General features: G+C 45.3%; 1 protein-coding gene and 1 pseudogene across 1 annotated transcript in view; one reads left to right on the top strand and one right to left on the bottom strand.

The window, feature by feature from the left end:
* LOC102858085 overlaps positions 1 to 4,451 on the bottom strand; it is a 63,555-nt pseudogene extending 59,104 nt beyond the window's left edge.
* A 343-nt stretch (positions 4,452 to 4,794) lies between these two features.
* HS6ST1 (heparan sulfate 6-O-sulfotransferase 1) overlaps positions 4,795 to 19,605 on the top strand; it is a 76,099-nt gene continuing 61,288 nt past the window's right edge. Inside the window, exon 1 of the mRNA XM_006902942.1 lies at positions 4,795 to 5,331. Within this exon, the coding sequence (XP_006903004.1) occupies positions 4,805 to 5,331 (527 nt within the window). The 5' untranslated portion in view covers positions 4,795 to 4,804. The remainder of the gene's footprint in view (positions 5,332 to 19,605) is intronic.

The following is a 19,605-nucleotide window of genomic DNA, read 5'->3' as shown; positions in this document are numbered from 1 at the left end:
GGGTTGCAGAGTGGATTATATTTGGGGTGGGGGGTGGGGTTTGGGGAGGTGCGGAGGGATTGTGTACCAATGAGGGTGTTTTTCTTTTGCTTTTCAAGGAGAGGAGCAAACGTGGGGTGGGTGCTAGGGGGGTGTGGGGAGAAGGGTGCAACAATGAATGAATGGAATTCCAAAATCTCTGTAGATGTTCATTGAAATGAAAAATATACTAAGTTAAAAAATATTATATCTAACATAGAAGAATTATGAAGCATATGTGCAAGCTTTGGAGTGCAAGTACACAGATCTAATGATGTAATTGGCTTAAGGGAGTCTGAAGAAAAACTAAAGCAAAAACAGCAAGTGTCTGCACATGGGGGAAACATCTTCGTAATGAGACTAGCAACCAAGGATCAAGAGATGCAAGAGTGTACTACTCAAATCCAGTGCCTAGTTCAGCATGTTCAGCAGCTGAGTGTTACCCAACTGAAATCAACAATGGCAGACACAGCGATCAGCTTGTTTTTCCTACAAATGAAAGATGAGCTGGAACAGACTGAAGATAAACTGTAACAAGTCCAAAATTAACTGAGTGACTGCAAGCATACACCTGAGACGTAAACAAATCACATTCCCTAGTTAAGACTTTCCTGACAGTCCAGAGGTGAGGAGCTGTGATGGAACAGCCATGTACTGATTGCCACACCAAGACTCGGACTTTTTAAAAAATTTATTTTATTTTATTTTATTATTTTTGTGTGAGTGTACTGTCAAATCAGATCTGACTGGTACAGGAGGAGATTGTCCCTCCTTCCTTGGCAGAGCATCTGGTGGATTCGAACCATGTGCCTCTGGGATTGTAGTTGCAACTCCTTGCCACTAGGCCACCAGAGCTTCCCAAGACTCGAACTTTTTAAGCCAAAACCCCACATTCTTAACGGTCCAGCTTTTAATTGTTACTGGAAAACTTTCCAGAAGGACCTCTTGTTTCAGGTTTTTCTCTTCTTTTCTTTGCTGAAGGTGTCAGACTATTCAAGAAGTGGCTTCTTGTTGTTGTCGATTACTGTCGAGTAAAGCACAACTCATAGTGACCCTCTGAACAAAAGACCTGAAACCTTTCTATAACTACTGTCATTTCTCAAAGTTCATAGTTTCCAGAGGCATAATGTTTAGGAAGTGGATGCCACTCCTGCTTGCAATTGTTGTTGTTGTTTGATGCCATGGAGTCGTAGACTCATAGCGACGCTATGAACAAACAGCCTGAGCACTGTTAGTTCGTAAGAGATTCCGGAGGCAAGCCATTTCGGAAGTGGATGCCGCTCCTGCTTCCAGGCTTGATTTAGTCGGGAAGCTCCAGCCAACACTGTCCGCCATGGGTGCCCATTACCACGATTGGCACATCACTGTCACAGTCTTCAGCATCACAGCAACCACGAATTACCTCTGTACAGCAATGCACAGACCAGTGCTATACCACCTAGAAGAATGTTTGACAGGAAGACAATTTAAACCTGGCCGAGGGCCACAGATGAAAATCACCCACCTTCGACTTGGTAGCATAGCTTCCTTTCCACTAGGCCAACGTAGGTCTCTCTTGGTCGTCAATTGTTAGCGTTGTTTGATGCCGTCGAGTCGTAGACGACTCATAGTGACCCCATGAACAAACAGCCTGAGCACTGTACGTACATAGAGTTTCCGGAGGCACCTGCTTGCAATAGGTATAGGTAAACGAGTGACTTAACTTTGATCACTTGATTAAGGTGGTTTTCTGCAGGTATTCACCACTGTAAATGCTGTCGTTTTCTGCCTGAAAATTAGTAAGGATTTTTAAAAAGGTACTTAATAATAACTAGGTAAAACGTTCATTGCCATTCAGTCAGAACTGATTAGCAGCTTACTCTAGCAGGTTGCTGAAGGTTATGAATAACATGAGAGAAGAGCGCTCATTTTCTCCCTCAAGTGGCTGGTGGATTTGAACTGCCAGAGGTGTCACCTTTGATTCAGCAGTACAACTTCCTACAGGCCATGAAAGTATCTACAGTATTGAGAAGAACTATGATATGAGTCACATAACACTATGCCACACAGGGCCTCTTTTGTAACAAACCAGTCAAAACACAAAACCTGAACACAAGGGAATTCCCAGACAAATTAACATAGGGACATTTTACAATACAGCTGGCCTGATCCTCAAAAGTGACAAAATTACAAAGGAGCTAAGTCTCCATAAACTTTCATTAAAATTAATTTTTAAAAACCTGTTAAAACAAAATTACAAAGGAGCTATTCTCAACTGAAAGAGACCCAAGAACCATGCTGTGCCATGCCATATCTGAGACTATCCCACTGTCTCTGAGAAATTCCCCTTCTAGGAATCACATGCACTTGAAAAATGTTCCTATCTGAAAACAATAAAGGAAGAAACAAAAATCTTAGGCTGGTGGCACAATGCATCTTCAGACAGTTGGGAGGAATGGAAACCTGTTGTTGTTGGGTGCCATCAAGTTGACTATGAACCTGTGTATTCCGTACCATTCTCATCCTCTGATATACTTGATCACACTGTTAAAGTCAATCTATCTCATTTAAGGTCTTCCTCTCTTTTACTGACCCTCCACCTTATCGAGCATGAGACTCTTCTCCAAGGATTGGTCCCTCATAACAATATGTGAGACAAAGTTCCTCCATTCTTGCCTCTATGGTGCACCCCGGTTGCACTTTCTCCAAGACATATTTGCTTGTTCTTATTGTGGTCCCTGAGATATTACTGTTCTCCAACACCACAACACAAAGGCATTAATTCTTCTACTGTCATCCTTAGTCATTGTCCAACTTTCAGATGAATAGCAACTATTTCTCAATTACTTTTCAGAGAAGTCATTTGGGTAAATTTGCATAGAGGAAATATGCTATCAAGGACCTCTTCATGATGTTAAAGACCAATTATGTCAGTTTAAGGACTAAGGTGCACCTACTTCAAGTCATGGTCTGAAAATTAATTGAGGTTAACTTTGAGCATAATGACTTAGAGACATGTATATTAGCTTTGCTAATAGGACTGTGGACTTGATTATTGTTGAATTTCTGCTTTAAAATTTGAATGAGGTAATTTTGTCTCTAAAGAGTGGGTTTTCTAAAAGAATTAACTTTTAATAATCATGAGAGAAATTGACTGCTAGATGTCAATATAGTATAAGTTTATACATGTGACCTTTTAGTTTAGAGTAGTGCTCCTTTATTGAGCCTTTAATCAATGGTGTTTTCTTGAAATGGTTGTTAATGCTGTAGACTGTCCAAACACAGAGATGACATTTTCAAAATCAAATTTGAACTATTTGAAGCATGACGTGTTTTTTTCCACAGTAGTGAAATAAATTGAATCTCCATTTCATTCAGCAGACACATATTAATAGATTGATGTGTTAATGAGGGATGTGCTCCTTCATTATAGTCAAGCCTTTTACATCACACTCATGATATTAAATGCACCTGGAAAGGAAATAGTTTTAAAGAGAGAAAATGTATTTTAATTAGTACTTTCAAAGTATTGTTTGTTGCAATTTACCAGTGGGACCTGAGGTCATGGTGCTGTTGAGGGAAAAACACACAGAAAAACAAAGAGAAAGCAAGGCACAGGGGGCTTAGGCAAGAGCCAAAAGAGCTGAGCTTTATTTTTCTTAGCATATACAGAAAATAAAAGCATTCCATTACTATCAAAATAATTAGACTTCTTGCAACACAGTAAACAATTATTTCAGAGACCCTAAAGTTACATATCTAACAATTATTTCTGTGGGCTCTATGAGGAGACACATGGCGTTAGGATTGGTGGAAGATCTATCAACAATCTGCGTTATGTAGGTGACACAACCTTGCTCGCTGAAACTGAGGAGGACCTCATGCACTTACTGATGAGGGTCAAGGACTGCAGCCTTCAGTATGGACTGAGGCCCAATGTCAAGAAGACAAAGATTTTCACCACTGGACCAATCGGTAGCATCAGGATGGATGGCGAAGAGATTGAGATTGTTCACTGCTTCAGTTTGCTAGGCTCCACAGTCAACACTCTTGGCACCAGCAGCCAGGAAATCAAAAAACGTATTGCGATGGGAAAGTCTGCTGTTAGGGACCTCTCTAAAGTACTCAAGAGCAACGGTGTCTCTTTGGAGACGAAGATGTGTGCCTGATACAGGCCATGGTCTTTGCAATCACTTGTTATGCATCAGAGAGCTGGACAATGACTAGGGAGGACAGGAGAATTGACGCCTTTGAGCTGTGGTGCTGGAGAAGAGTATTGAATGTACCATGGAGTGCCAAGAAAACGGATTCATCCTAGAGAGGGTTAAACCAGGTTAAACTAAGCCCACGACCCCAAACAGCACGCCACACAAGAAGGCCTCAAAAGTAGCGACGCGCAGGGCGCAAGCGCTGAATGAGGGCACGCGCAGGGCGGAGCCGCAGCCTAGCCCCATTGCAGTGAAGACGTCAGCGCGCGGGGCGGGGCCGGAGCCGGGCGTGATTGCGGCGGCGTGGAGGGCGGTGCAGAGCGTTGTGGGCGCGGAGAGGACCCGGCGGGCGTGGGTACGGGCCTGGCTGGGCAGGGCGCAGAGTGGGGTGGGGCGGGCGGCAGCCATGGTGCAACGCGGAGTTGGGGCTCGGGCCTGCATCACTGCGAGAGGCTGCGAGTAGCTGGCCTCGCTGGGCCGCAGTACAGGCGGAGGCAGCCGCACCGGCGTCCTCCAGTCCCAGGGCGCAGGCAGCGGGCGCGGAGCCCTCTGCGCGGCCGGCCGTCGCCCGCCGCTCGGCCCGCTGGCAATGGTGACACATGCGGCGACGGCGAGCCGGCGGCAGGACCATGGTTGAGCGCGCCAGCAAGTTCGTGCTTGTCGTGGCAGGCTCGGCGTGCTTCATGCTCATCCTGTACCAGTACGCGGGCCCAGGACTGAGCCTGGGCTCGCCCGGCGGCCGTGCGCCGCCCAGCGACCTGGACCTTTTCCCCACGCCTGACCCGCACTACGAGAAAAAGTATTACTTCCCAGTGCACGAGCTCGAGCGCTCGCTGCGCTTCGACATGAAGGGCGATGACGTGATTGTCTTCCTGCACATTCAGAAGACAGGTGGCACCACCTTCGGCCGCCACCTTGTTCAGAACGTGCGCCTTGAGGTGCCCTGTGACTGCCGGCCCGGCCAGAAGAAATGCACCTGCTACCGGCCCAACCGCCGCGAGACCTGGCTCTTCTCGCGCTTCTCCACCGGCTGGAGCTGCGGGCTACACGCCGACTGGACAGAGCTCACTAACTGCGTGCCTGGCGTGCTCGACCGTCGAGACCCCGCTTCGCTGCGCACGCCCAGGTGAGCGTCCCCTGGCGCCCTGCCCTCTGGTCCCGGCCACCCCGCCGCCTGGGCCCACTCGTTCACCAACTGTTCTGCTTTCTCAGTCTCCCTAATCTTGTACTGACCTGCTCAGCGCCCTGGGCCCTCAGACTTGGCACTGCTTTAGCCCATACCTGTTGTCACTCCCACCTTTACCATCACCATTTCTTCTTACTGCCTATATCAGGGAATTCCCAGGTTTCCTTCTCTCGGGCGTCCCCCCCCCCTTGCCTCTGCCCAGTGTGAATTCTGGTCTATTCCAGTTGAGGGTCAGGGCTCACCCTCTGCAGCACCGTGGGCTTTTGGCTTTCCGCGGGTGCAGCAGGTTTCCGTGTGTGTGGTTTCTGCCTGGAATATTTTTCCCCTTCATGCTCAAAACCTGAGAGTCGCCCGTGGAGGCCGCCAGTCCTACACCCTAGCTTGCCATCCTGCCTCCAAGAAGCTGAGGGAAGTATGTAGACAAAGGACTCCGCTGTCGGAGAAGGCAACAGGGACTGGGCAGTGTTGCCGGCTTTCTCAAGTTGGGCTGAAAGCTGCTGCACCTAGAAGCAACAAAAGCAGACCCGTGGCAGACCACCTTGCCAGCCGGGTGCCAGCCAGGGTGCTGAGTTGGACAGGCTTACGTGTGCCCCTTTTGGGGCCTGAGGGATGCAGGGCTGACTTCTGTGGGTGGAGTTGTGGGAGGGGGAGTATATTTCTGTGTGTTCTTAGAGTGCGCTGTACAGACAGGCTGGGGCAGAGAGGTGATAGCTGTGTGCTGGTGCCCTTTTGGGCAAGGACATGCAGGTGTCCGGCATTTGGGAGATGTGAGGCTCTAACATCTGGCTGGCCTGGAGCTGAGTGTCATCCCCAGGCCTGGGGCTCAGTATTTAGTTCTTCTGGTTATTTTTCTCCCTGGTAATCCCTCAGACTGTTGGGAAATTGAGATCCTGTGATGGAAGGAGAGAGTCGTCCCACAGATCTTGCATGGCTTTTACTAAGTGTAGTCTGGGAAATCCAGAATACCAGCTAAGAGTTGATGTTCCAGCCCCTCAAGTGCACATCCTAAACTTGGGACTTCCAGTCAGCAAGTTCTTGGGTAAAGACACTCCTGTCATCTAGCTTATTCTGCGGTAGATGAAATTGGCCTACAGCAGAGCAGCACCCTCCTGTCCACCTCTGGGCCCCTCTGCTGACCAACAAGCAAGATGCACCTCTCCTCTGCCCACAGGGGAACCCCATCCAATGTGACAGGTTCCTGGAACACCGTGGAAGGGAGAATGGATGCAGAATTTGTTTGCAAGAGGTCCAGGATCTCCAAGCTTGCTCTGGACTAGAGGCAGCCTTGGACCAAGTGGGCAGTCCAGGTGCTGCGTGAGGGAGGAAGACAGCAGGCACCACCATCTGACACCCACTGCTGCGGGTGGGCCATGCCCTCAGCCTAGACATTGTCAAGAACAGAGCAGCTAAGGCTATGGGGGAGAGCCCTGACTCTGAGGAGTGGGCTGTACAACTCTGTATGCAGGCCCTGGGTCCTTTCCATGCACCTTCCTGCCTTTTTCATTTCTAGGTACCAAGTTGGTTGCTTTTTTAATGAGTTGTCTAAAGAAGCCAAAATAATTTTGGCCTTGTGTTTATGAGCAGTCTGCACAGCATGTGCCAATGTAGCTGCCCTTGATGCTGGTCTCAGGACTGAAGTGTTCCCTTCCCCAGTGGAGGTTGCAGTCATTTAGGTAGGGCTAGGTCCTGCACTGTCCAATGGGCTGCTGGACTTAGGAGGAGATGGGCCCCAGACAGAGACATGGTACTCTCTTGTCTCTCTCACCAGTGCCCTGGAGCCTCTCCTCCAGGCCATTGCAGCGTTGTGTCCACTGTTATTTGAGCTGAGAAGTGGCTCTGCTCTCCAGTCAATGTGTTCAGGTCCATCTCTGCCCTGGGGCGGGTGAAGTCACACATCCTTTCTCATATGTTATCTCAGTGGACAGTTGGAGAGTGGACAGCCACTAGAATTTGTACTGGGTTCAGTGGCTTGGTTGTCATTAAGGGGTCTTGAGTCTTTCTTTCCCATCTCCCATCCCCATATTTTTGTTTCTAACATGCCCTTATGAAAGGGAGAAGAACACTCACCATAGATAGCTTCATGCATAGTTCTTTCTTTAATTGAAACCTTCATACACATTGTATACCAAAGTCAGTCCATATAGTCAGAAACTTAAATGTATTTGTTGGGTTTTTAAAAAAAATTTATTATGTAAGACCTTTATAAACAGGTTCTTGCAGTTTTGTTGACTTTTTTTGAAAAACCAACTTTTATAACAAACTAAAAATGAAGTTTTAAAAAATCTCAACTTGACCAGATATGAAACAATTTAAAAATATTTAAAGGTGTAGTGAGAAAAACCAGGCTTTTTAAAAAAGCACTTTTTTGTCGTTACCAAAAAAGAGATATCTTTAGGTAAAAATAATAAAAACCCCATGCAGCATAGATAATGCAGATAGTTTTAGTTATCTGGTCAACAGGCAAAAAACAAGCACTTAAGGTCTTCGGCTCCAATCTTTTGGTCATTTCTTATTGCTGGAATTTCATATTCATTTCTTCTTTCTGGATGACTAAACCAGATAATGATAGAGATGGTAAGCCTGCATTTACTCAGCTCCGCCCTGCTTAGCCTCGGGAGCAGACAAATTCTCAGCTGATGGATTGGCTGCTTTTGACTCTTTGCCATCTTGTGGTTTAGGGTTTTCTGGGCATCTGCGTTGGTAATTGAAGTTGCAGTGGCACTGACGTTGAGGTGGCTGCTGACCTTGGGTCTCATCTTGATTTTCCTTATCTTCTTCATGGCCGTCCTCTTTAGGCTGTCTTTGGCAAGGAGGGCCCCGGGGAAATCCTGGTCTAAAACCTGATGCATATTCTGTCTCACTGCTTTACCTTGTTCTCCTGCACTCTGGTTGTCAGCACCCTCCATCACTTTTTCCTGCACAGGAGAGTTGGAATACTGTGGTCGATACCCATAGGGTCTCTGCCCATAAGGTCTCTGCCCATAGGGTCTCCCTATGTAGTAAGGTGGGAACCGTCGCCTGCTTTGCCGGTGGTAGGGCTGGCACTCTCCTATCCCTCATTCTTCTCCCCACTCAATATTCTGGTAATTCTGTTGGTAATTACATGGAGGATCCCTACAACAAGAATATTGTCTATAATAGTTACAGTGTGCTGAATATTTACTGCCTTGCACTGGAACACCACCAAGACCTATAATATTTGCTGCCTCCACACCCTTTTCTCCTTCAACAACATCAAACTCCACAGTCTCTCCATCTCCTACACTGCGAAGGTACTTCTGGGATTATTCTTCTTTATGGCAGTCTGGTGTACAAATACTTCTTCCTTGATGTCATTCCTGTTGATGAAACCATATTCATTCCTTACTTCCCAAAACCTTCCTTGCAGTGACCTTTTTGTCCCCGCTGACAAGCTCCCTGTGCCCCTGCCCGTGGTGCCTGGTTGGTGTCGGCAGTGTTGAGTGGGAGGGGGGTGGAGGGGTGTCAGCAGACAGCTGCTTATGGTTGTGTTGATGGTGACTGAGGTGGGTTGTGGCAGTTGCGGCTCCTCCCAGGGGGGAAGGGGAGGGGGGGGCTCCTGCTAACGGTCAAACTCAGAAACTTAATGTTTTAACAGCAGCAAAGGCTTTTCCTTTCTGGATGCCCTGTCATCCACTTCTGTATTGTTGGACAAGCGCGGTGTAGAGTTGGCTCTTGTTTGCAATGCTATAGTGTGTCGTTCCTGGTTGTGGACTTCTGTGTAGCTCTTACCCCTTTGAGTTCCCTGGGTGAGTGGTGCACATGGTTGCATTCATTTACTAACTGGAAGATTCAGAGTTCAAATCCACTTCACAACACTATGGGAAAAAGACTTGGTGATCTGCTTCTGTAAGATCACAACCATTGACAATTATGCAGCACTGAAAACTTGAAGTCGCCGTCAGCCTAACAGTTTTCAGTCTTGTTTTGGTTTCATCTTTGAGAATGCCATGGTGTGGGATTCTGACTGGAGTGTCTTAAGAGTTTATGTTGTTGTTGTTATGTGCCGTTGAGTCACCTGCACCTCATAGCAACCCTATGTACAACAGCCCTAAACCCTGCTCTATCCCTTGCCAATCTTACTGTCTCTGACACGCCTATCCCCATTACCCCAGTGACTGAATCAGTCCATCTCATCGAGGGTCTTCCTCTCCTGCACTATCCCTCTACCCTCCCAAGCATGATGTCCCTCTCCAAGGACTGGTCCTGCCTTGCAACATGTCCAAAATATGTCAGACAGAGCTTCAAGAATCCTTGCCTCTTAAGGAGCAGCCTGGCTTCACCTGCTCTAGGTCGAACTTGTTTGTTCTCCTAGTGGTCCATGGTATATTCAGTACTCTTCTCCAACACCAAAGCTCAAAAACATCAACTCTCTTTCTGTCATCCCTAGTCATTGTCCAGCTCTCTGATTTATAGCAAGTAATTGCAAAGACCATGGCCTGTATCAGGTGCACCTTGGTCTCCTGACTGACATCGTTGCTTCTCAGTAACTTGGAGAGGTTTCAGACAACAGACTTTGCCAGTACAATTCGTCTTTTAATTTCCTAGCTACTGGTACCAAGAATGTTGATTGTAGAGCCAAGCAAACTGAAGCTGTCAACAATCTCAATCTCTTCATCATCCATCATGATGCTGCCTAGTGGTGAAAATCTTTGTTTTCTTGATATTGAGCCTCAATCCATATTGAAAGCTGCAGTCCTTGACCCCCTGCAGCAAGGGCTTCAGGTCCTCCTCAGTTTCAGCAAGCAAGGTTGTGTCATCTCCATAACACAGATTGTTGATGAGTATACCTCCAATTCTGATGCCACCCTTCCCAATTTTGATCCATGTCATGCAATGTTTCCTTGCTATGTTCTGACGACTGCCTCCTGGTCCAAGTATAGGTTTTGCATTAGCACAATCAAGTGTTCTGGGATTCCCATTCTTCTCAGAGTCAGCCACAGTTTGTTGTGATCCACACAGTCACATGCCTTTGCATAGTCAATGAAACACAGATAGACATTCCTCTGGTACACTCTGCCTTCAGCCAAGATCCATCTGACATTAGCTATAATATCCCTAGTGTCATGGCCTCTTCTAAATCCAGCCTGCACTTCCTGCAGTTCTCTGTTCCAGTCGTTTGGATAATCTTCAGCAGAATCTTGCTTGCATATGATATCAGTGGTTCTGTTCGATAATTTCCACATTCTGTGGGATCACCTTTCTTTGGAATGGGAAGATCTTTTCCGGTCAGTAGGCCATGTGGTTGACCACCAGATTTCTTGGCACAACTTACTGAGCACGTCTAGGGCAGCATCTGTTTGTTGAAATCTGTCAGTTGGTATACCATCATTTCCTGGGGTCTTGTTTTTTGCCAGTTCTTTCAGAGCAGCTTGAACTTCCTCCTTCATCACCACAGGCTCTTGCTCATACATTGTTTCATGAAATTCTTCTGTATCCACCAATTCCTTTTGGTACAATGACTGTATACTCTTTCCATCTTCTTTTTTGTGTGTGTGTGCATGTGTACATTCAGATTGGATCTGACTGGTACAGGAGGAGATTGCCCCTCTTTCTCCAGCAGAGCTCTGCTGGATTCTAACCACATACCTTTGGGATTACAGTGCAGCTTCTTGCCACTAGGCCACCAGAGCTCCCTTCCATCTTCTTTTAATGCTTCCTGGATCATTTACTATTCCACCCAAAGCATCCTTAAGTATAGCAACTCAAGGTTTGAATTTGTTTTTCAGTTCCTTCACCTGAAGAAGTGCTGAGCGAGCTGGCCCTTTTGATTTTCTGACTCTAGCTCCTTGCACATTTCATTGTAATACTTTGTCTTCCCACGCTGCCCTTTGGAATCTTCTGTTCAACTCCTTAATATCTTGGGTTTTTTCCCTTTGTTTTGTTTTCTCTGTGCTCCAGTGCAATATTCTTATGACATGCATTTTGGTCTTTTCTTCCTCCTCTGTCTTTGTAACAACCTTTTGCATTCTTCCTGGATGGTGTTCTTGATATCCTCCCACAGCTCATCTGGTCTTCGCTCATTAATGTCCAAGGCCTCAAACCTGTCCCTGAGATGGTTTTGAAATTCAGGTAGGATAGACTCAAGGTCAAATTTTGGTTCCTGTGGACTTGATTTAATTTTCCTCAGCTCCAGCTTGAACTTGCATATGAGTAGTTGGTGGTCTGTTTCACAATCAGCACCTGGCCTTATTTTCACAGCTGATACTGAGTTTATGTTACTTTTCAGAAATTGTAATCTGCTATCCTCTGATCTGTGTTGTGAAAATGTCCATCTGTCTCAGCAGCATCATTATTGGTTATGAAGGTTATTGTGGGATTATAAACCGTTAACTTTTCTTAAATTGATAAAAAGTGTTTTGGAGCTTTGCTTAACTAGTCCTCTCTCTCAACTCAACAGCACCACCCAACAACAAATGGAAAGACAGTGGAGCAAATAAATTGGAAGGGGCTCTTCCTTAATTTCAAGATTGGAGTCTACAACTGTCTCCAGTGGCCATTTATAATGTTGTCACATGCTGTCGAGTTGATTGACTTATAGTGGCCCTGTGAACAGAAGATCTGAACTTTGCAGTATCCTGCACCATCCTCATCTCTGATAAGCTCAAGCCCATTGCCAAAGTCACTGTGTAGTGCATTTTATTGAGGTTCTTGTCTCTAACATCCAAGCATGATGCCTTTTTCCAAACATTAGTCCCTCTATACAAATGCCCAAGAGTATGTGAGATGAACTTTCACATCCTTGCCTGTAAGGAGCACCTGGTTGCACTTTCTCCAGGGCAGATTTGTTTTTTTGATAGTCCATGACAGATTCTAGACTCTTCTTCAGTACCATAATTCAAAGGCATTGATTCTTCTTCTGTCATTCTTACTGTCAAACTTTCAGATGCATAGGAAGCAACTGAAAAGACCATAGCTTTGATTGTTGTGTTGTTTTTTGCTATGGAGTCTGAAACTCTAGTGAGTTCAGAGGCTGTAAATCACAGGGGAGGAGATTGCCCATTTTTCTCCCTTGGATTCAAACTGCTTGCCTTGGGGTTATCAGCTCAGCCCCTTACCATCGGGCTACCAGCTTGTGGCTTAGGTTAGATGGCACCTCAGTCTTTGACAGCGTTGCTCTCCAGCACTCTGGAGAGGTCTTAACCAGTAGATTTTCCCAGTTCAACACATCTTCTTGACGGCTACTACCGTGGATGCAGATTGTGGGTCCAAGTAAAGTGAAATCACTGATAACTTCATTCTTCGCCATCTATCATAATGTGGCTTATTGGTCCAGTGGTGAGAAGTTTTGTTTTATTGATTTTGACTAGTAACCCCTATTGAAGACTGTAGTCTTTGATTTTTTGCAACAAGAGCTTCAAGTCTTCTCACTTTCTGCAGGCAAGTTGTGTTATTTGCATAATGCAGTTGTCCCCCAGCAGTGGTTTATAATGGAGTAGACTTTTTCTTGACCCTCTTCCTTCCTGGGTCTCGTAGAGGAGGAAACATTCCTTCAATTTGAAAGAAAATTCCCTTTGACTCGTTTGTACCTTTTTAGGAGCTCGCTCTGGTTTGGAAGGGTTTTTGGGTGGGGACCTATGTAATGCAGTGATGAAGTTCTATGCACTGTCTGAGCCCGTTGCCTCCACATGTGTGATACTTGTGAATACTGATGGCAGTGGTCTGTGGTTGGGGGTGTGACTGAAGGATTTTTCTGAATAAATGGGAGTAAAGAAAGAAAGCAGCACTCAAGAAAAACAGTTTGTTTTCAGAAATATCATCTGCGAGACCACAGTCAGTTACAAAGATAGGTGGAAGTGAGAAAGGGAGAAAGAGATAGAAAAGACAGTGCTCAGAGAAGAGCTTTCCAAACTCAGGGCCAGTGAGGTGCCAGCTGCTGGGATGTAAATCTTTGCTTTCCAGCCTGATTAATCTCACTCCATTCTTCTGTGGCATGTCCACTTCCTGTGCAGTCTTGCCTAGGAAATATGGCATGCCTGTATCACCCAGAGGGGAAAGTTAACCAGTGAAACTCCAGAGACTGGTGAAAAACTGCTTTGGGGACAGGTACTTTGTAGGGAAGGTTGATGTCCCCTGAGTCTATTGTCTTAAGACCCTCGGACTAGCAACTCATTCCTTCAGGATGTGTGGTTATGATTAAGAAATGTGCAAGGGAGCTCTGGTGGCCTAGTGGCAAAAAGCTGCACTGCAATCCCAGAGGTGTGCGGTTCAAATCCACCAGATGCTCTGCTGGAGAAGGAGGGACAATCTCCTTCTGTACCAGTCAGATGTGATTTGACGGTACACACACAAAAAAATAATAAAATAAAAAAGTGGAAACTTTAAAATATCTTTAAAAAAAAGAAATGTGCATAACTTTGCTGCCCATTTATTGTTACATATAATTGTATATTTACAGTATGCACTGAGAGCTGCCATCTGACAAATCTAAGTATTGAGAATCTGAGCTTTTTAGTCTGGCTGACCTGAGTCCCAGAATCAGCCCTGTCTGCACAGATGGATAAATTCCTACCTCTCTGAGCTTGTAAATTAGAGGTGGTAGTGAGGCTTTGCTCAGAGCTTGCATTCTGTACCTTTCTATCACATCTTACGAGCAGAGTTGGATGTGGGAGCAGCAGGGAGGTCAGGAACGAAATGATCCAAAGAAGAGAGAAACAAGTAAGACATGAGAGGAGAGAGTGGCTCAGTGGCCAGAACCTGCCTCAGATCCAGAGAACCTACCTTGCAACCTGGAAACCAGCCTCAGACCCAGGAACCTGCGAGGGCCTAGAATCAAGAAGGCAAAAGGAAGCCCAGCCTTAGAGCCAGAGTCATTTCTACCTCTTACAAGTTCTGTGGCTTCTATACCTTTATTTACCCATATATAAGAGGGACATCATAATAGTTATTACCCTATAGATAGATAATAACTTGGAATGGTTTTGGCACTATGAGCTCTCTCGCAGAAAGATAGAATATATCCCAGCAATCTTTTATGCACTTTGTTTTCATTAATGTACCATTGAGTCCAAGTCAACTCATAGTTGACTCTCCAATGGGTTTTCAGTGGTAGTAAACCACAGGGGAGATTACTCATCTTTCTTTCTTGGAGCAGTTGATGGATTCAATCCATGTGCCTTTGTGTTAGCAGCACAACTCTTTACCATTAAGCCACCAGAACTCCTAACCTGTATGATTTACAGCCTCTGAAAACTTGCCAGAAGTTCAGCTATGAGTTGGTTCCACGTTACAACTTTTAGAATAAGAGCGAGCCCTCCAGAAGAGCCCTTACAAGACTAGTGCATTCTCTTATCTAAGCCGTGATATCAATGGAAAGTGCTTGGATGAATAATTTCTTTCAAAAAGATTAATATAACACTCAATTCCTGTCGGGTTAAAAATCTCCCTAATGTCCAGCTTTTCCAAACTTTCTGTATTACCTCGTTGTCTCTAACAGCAGCTGTTCCTCCACTCAGCCCTCTTACTCCTGTGTCTGTGGGTTCTGTCACTCACCTCTTTGTCTTACAGAGACTCACAAACCGGCAGGAAAATGCTCATACAGTTGTGGAGGCTGGGAAGTCCCAAATCCAGAATCAGTTTTGTTCACAAGGTGGCTCTGGCCACTCCATGTAGCTATTGAACACTAGGTGGGCAGCTGCAGACTGTGGTTCTTGGAGCACCTGGATGCAGTAGGTCATATCTTGAGAGCATTGCAGGACTAAAAGGCACATATACCCCCAAGAGAACTAAGCATGGTGATTTGAGTACTTTTTTCTAGTAGGAATGAGGGTTCAAGATCCATCCCACCATTATCTTATTAACACAGCAAACTTACTCCAGATTGTGGTAGTAAGCAGAGAATCTGGAATTTACTTTGTTATTCCAGCACTAAAGTCGACCTGTCAAATCAATGTCAACTCATAGCTACCCTGTGAACCACACATCTGAACTTTGCCCTAGGAAGCTCCATCCTCACCTTCTCTGATATGCTCAAGCCAATTGTTACAGTCACTGTATCAGTCCATCTTTTTGAGGGTCTTTCTCTGACTTTCCCTTTGCCTTTCCCCACACCATGATGTCTTTTTTCAAGGGCCCTCCTGACAATATGCTCAAAATATGTCAGACAATATTTCACCATCCTTGCCTCTAAGGAAGACCCTGATTGTCCCTCTTCCAAGATGGACTTGTTTTTTCTTTTGGCAGTCCGTAATATATTCAAGACTCTCCTCCAACTTTATAATTCAAAGCATTCATTCTACTGTCATCTTTATTCATTGTTCAACTTTCAGATTCATAGGAAGAAATTGGAAAGACTATGGCCTAAATTAGGTGTACCTAAGTCTTTAAACTGACATCCTTGCTCCTTAGTGCTTGGAGAGGTCATTTTCAGCATATTTTCCCACAGCAGCATGTCTTGCTTTCTTGACTCCTGTTACCATAGCTGTTGCTTGTGGATCCGAGTAAAATGAAGTCATTGCCCATTTCAGTCTTTTCTCCCATGTATCATGATATTGCCTATTGATCCAGTGGTGAGCATTTTTGTTTTCTTAGGTTAAAATGTAATGTGTATTGAAATCTGTGGTCTTCTGCAACAAGTGTTTGAAGTCCTTTTTTCTTTGGGAAAGCAGGATTGTATCATCTGTCATTGTTGATTAATCTTTCTCCAATCTTTGTTTTATTGTGTGGGGATACAAGGGGGAAAGGGTTTGAGAGCAGAAGGGTGAGGATGGGCAGAGATGAAATTGCAGGGCTTCACAATTTGGTAGGCAGGGGAATAGGCAAAGGAAATGAAAAAGATACAGTGGGAAGCAGAAGAGACAGGGTAATAATGTTAAGCATAGTCCAGTGGTGATTATTTTTTTTTTTAACAAAGAAATTATCTTATTCACTTGTGGGTTTCTCATTTGGGAATGGGATGCAGACTCTCTAGCTTCTTCATGCTGAACAGGGCCATTGATGGGAAGGGGGCAGAGGGGAAGGGGAGCCTACTTTAACACCTTATTGGTGGTCCTGAGTTGAAGCTGCTTGCCTTCTTGTTCTGTTAGAAGATATTTTCCTGACATTTACTGCCCTCTGGACTGTAGAGTATTTGCCAGGGTGGGTCCAGTGGGAATGCAGAACCCTGAGACTCCATTCTCCTTCACTTCCTTAGCTGGCAATTATATTTCCCTTTTGTCTCCAGAGCTGGGTTCAGGGTTCAGGTCTACAGTAGAGCTCTGTTGTTAAGAATACCTATAGGAGGGAGCTCTGGTGGCCTGGTGGCAAGAAGCTGTACTGCAATCCCAGAGGTTCTTGGTTCAAATCCATGAAGTGTTCAACTGGAGAAGGATGGGGAATCTCTTCCTATACCAGTCAGATCTGATTTGATGGTACACACACAAAAAAAGAATAAAATAATTTAAAAAATTAAAAAAAGAATACCTGTAGGAAAGGGAGCAAACCTAGAGAGGACAAACTTGTGAGTTACAAATAGAAGGGCTTTGGAGGTGTTACAGGTGTACTGGGGGTGGTGGTGGGGGAAAGTGGCCTAGATAAAATTCTCTGTATACCCTAGGCAGGCTCTTCCCAGGGGTCGGACAGCACACCCTGAGGGCCCAACGGCTCACTCCTAGGGCCTATCAGCTCACCCTGAGGGCCCAATGGCTCTCCCCACGGGTCAGATGTTACACCCCAAGGGCCCAGATGGCTCACTCCAGGGGCTGGGTGGCACACCCCCACCAAAGTTGTCCCCCCCCCCCCCGGTTTGGACCCAGTCCCTCGCTGAAGACCATGGCCACGGACAGCACCCCCAGTTCTAGTGCCACTACCATTACCCCCTTCCCTTTCACCAAGTGGTAAGACTGTAATTTGAAGTAGGCATCACTGCTCACCCCCTTTATAAATGGAGACGGGGATTTGGGAGTGGTGAACAAATCCTCCCTAGGTCTTTATTTGTCCCCATTCCCAATGTGGAAATTACTGAATAATATCACATGCATGTGAACTCTTGCTAAAAATTGTCCAGAAATGGCTTGAGAACTGCCAGAAATTGAAGCTGTATTTAGAAGAGGCCATGGCATCAAGGATAGCTTTGCTAATGTCAGATGGTCTTGACTGAAAGCAGAGAATACCAAAAGGGTGCTATTTGTGTTTTATTGACTGTACAAAAACATTTAACTGTATGGGTTATAACAAATCATGGCTAACATTGAGAAGAAAGAGAATTTCAGAATCCTTAATTGTGCTCATGCAAAACTTATTCCTTGGGAAAAGAAACCATTGTCTGAACAGAACAGGGACACACTGTATGGCTTAAAGTCAATAAAGAGGTGTATCAAGGCTGTATCCTTTCTCTATTCCTATTCATTCTGTATGCTACTAAGCTTTACTAAAAGCATTTGAGAAGCTGGACTTTATGAAGAATGCGGCATCAGGACTGGAGGAAGACTCATTAACCACCTGCATTATGCAGAACCTTGCTTACTAGAAGCTCGTAAAACTTGAGGCACTTGTTGCAGATAAAGGACTATAGCCTTCAATATGGATTATATCTCAGCATCAAGAAAGAAAAAAAAATCCTCACCACAGGACCAACAGGCAGAATCATAATAGATGGAGAAAAGATTGAAATTGTCAAGATCCTGGGTTCCAGCAGTTAAAAAGCATGTTACATTGAGAAAATCTGCTATTGTGGACCTTTCCAAAATACTAAGGGAGAGTGATGCCAGTTTAAAGACTTAGATGTGCCTAATTCAGGCTGCTGCTGTTTTCTTTGCCATCGAGTCAGCAGTGACTCATTAGCTCTGAAACCTACCCTGTCCTGAGCCAATCTCGTCATCTCCAACAGACCCAATCCTGTTTCTTCAGACACTGAGTCAATCCATCTCACCTTGGTTCTTCCTCTCCTGCGCTGTTCCTCCACCCTTCCAAGCATGATGTCTCCCTCTAAGGACTGGTCTCTCCTGGCCATACGCCAGAAGTATGTGAGACAGACCCTCAAAATCCTTGCCTCCAGGGGGCAGCCTGGTTTCACTCTTTCCTGGACAGACCCGTTCTCCTGGCAGTTCACAGTATTTTCAACACACTTCTCCAGCACCAAAACTCAAAGGCATCAATCCTTCTGTCACCCTTAGTTACTACTGTCCATCTCTCATAGCAAGTAATTATGACGACCATGGCCTGGGTCATGAGCGCCTTAAGTCTCCAGCACCTTAAGTCTCCTTGCTCTGAAGTACTCTAGAGAGGTCCCTGGCAGCTGATGCAATTCGTCTTTTGATTTTCTGACTGCTGATGACAAGAGTGTTGATTGTGGAACCAAGCAAGCTGAAGTTGTAAACAATCTCAATCTTTTCTCCATCCATCATGAAACTGTTAATTGGCCCAGTGGTGAGAATCTTTGTTTTCTTGATGTTGAGCTTCAATCCATATTGAAGACTACAGTCCTTGACCTTCTGCAACAAATGTCTCATGCCTTCTTCAGTTTCAGCAGGCAAAGTTGTATCATCTGCATATCTGCATAACACAGGTTGTTGATGAGTCTTCCTCCAATGCTAATGCCTCCTCATAAAGCCCAGTCTCCCACATGATCTGTTCTGCATATAGATTGAAAAGGTATGGAGATAGGATGCATCTCTGACACAAAAAGTTGATGGAACATGCAACCAAGAAATTCAGGCCATAGTCTTTTTCAATTACTTCCTATGCATCTGTAAGTTGGACAGTGAATAAAAGTGACAGATGAATGATTGGTAACTTTGATCTCTGGTACTGGAGGAGAGTACTGAATATCCCATGGACTGACAAAAGAAGAAACAAATATGCCTTAGAGAAAGTATAGCTTGGGTGCTCCTTCTTGTTGTATACCATAGAGTCAGAATTGTACCATAGCAGACCCTCTTGCAGGTTTTCAGAAGCAGTTAATCACATGAAAAAAGCTTGCCCATCTTTTTCCTGCAGAGCAACTGGTGGTCTCGAACCATGTGCCTTAGGATTGCAGCACAGCTTCTTACCACGGGCCACCAGATGCTCCTTAGATGTAAGAATAGTGAAACTTTGTCTCACATTCTTTGGACATGTTGTTAGGAAGGGCCAGTCCTTAGAAAAGACATCAAGCTTCAAAAAGTAGAGGATCAGAAAGATAGGAAGACCCCCAACAAGATGGATTGACTCAGTGGTTGTTGCAGTGGGCTCAAGTATGTCAGAGATGATGAGGATGGCATTGTTGTTGTTGTTGTTGTT

The sequence above is a fragment of the Elephantulus edwardii genome, unplaced genomic scaffold (assembly GCF_000299155.1).
Source record: "Elephantulus edwardii isolate Elephantulus edwardi_28Jun2011 unplaced genomic scaffold, EleEdw1.0 scaffold00475, whole genome shotgun sequence".
Classification (NCBI taxonomy): domain Eukaryota; kingdom Metazoa; phylum Chordata; class Mammalia; order Macroscelidea; family Macroscelididae; genus Elephantulus; species Elephantulus edwardii.
The sequence above is the reverse complement of the archived record's forward strand: the minus strand, read 5'-3'. Positions and strand labels throughout refer to the sequence as shown.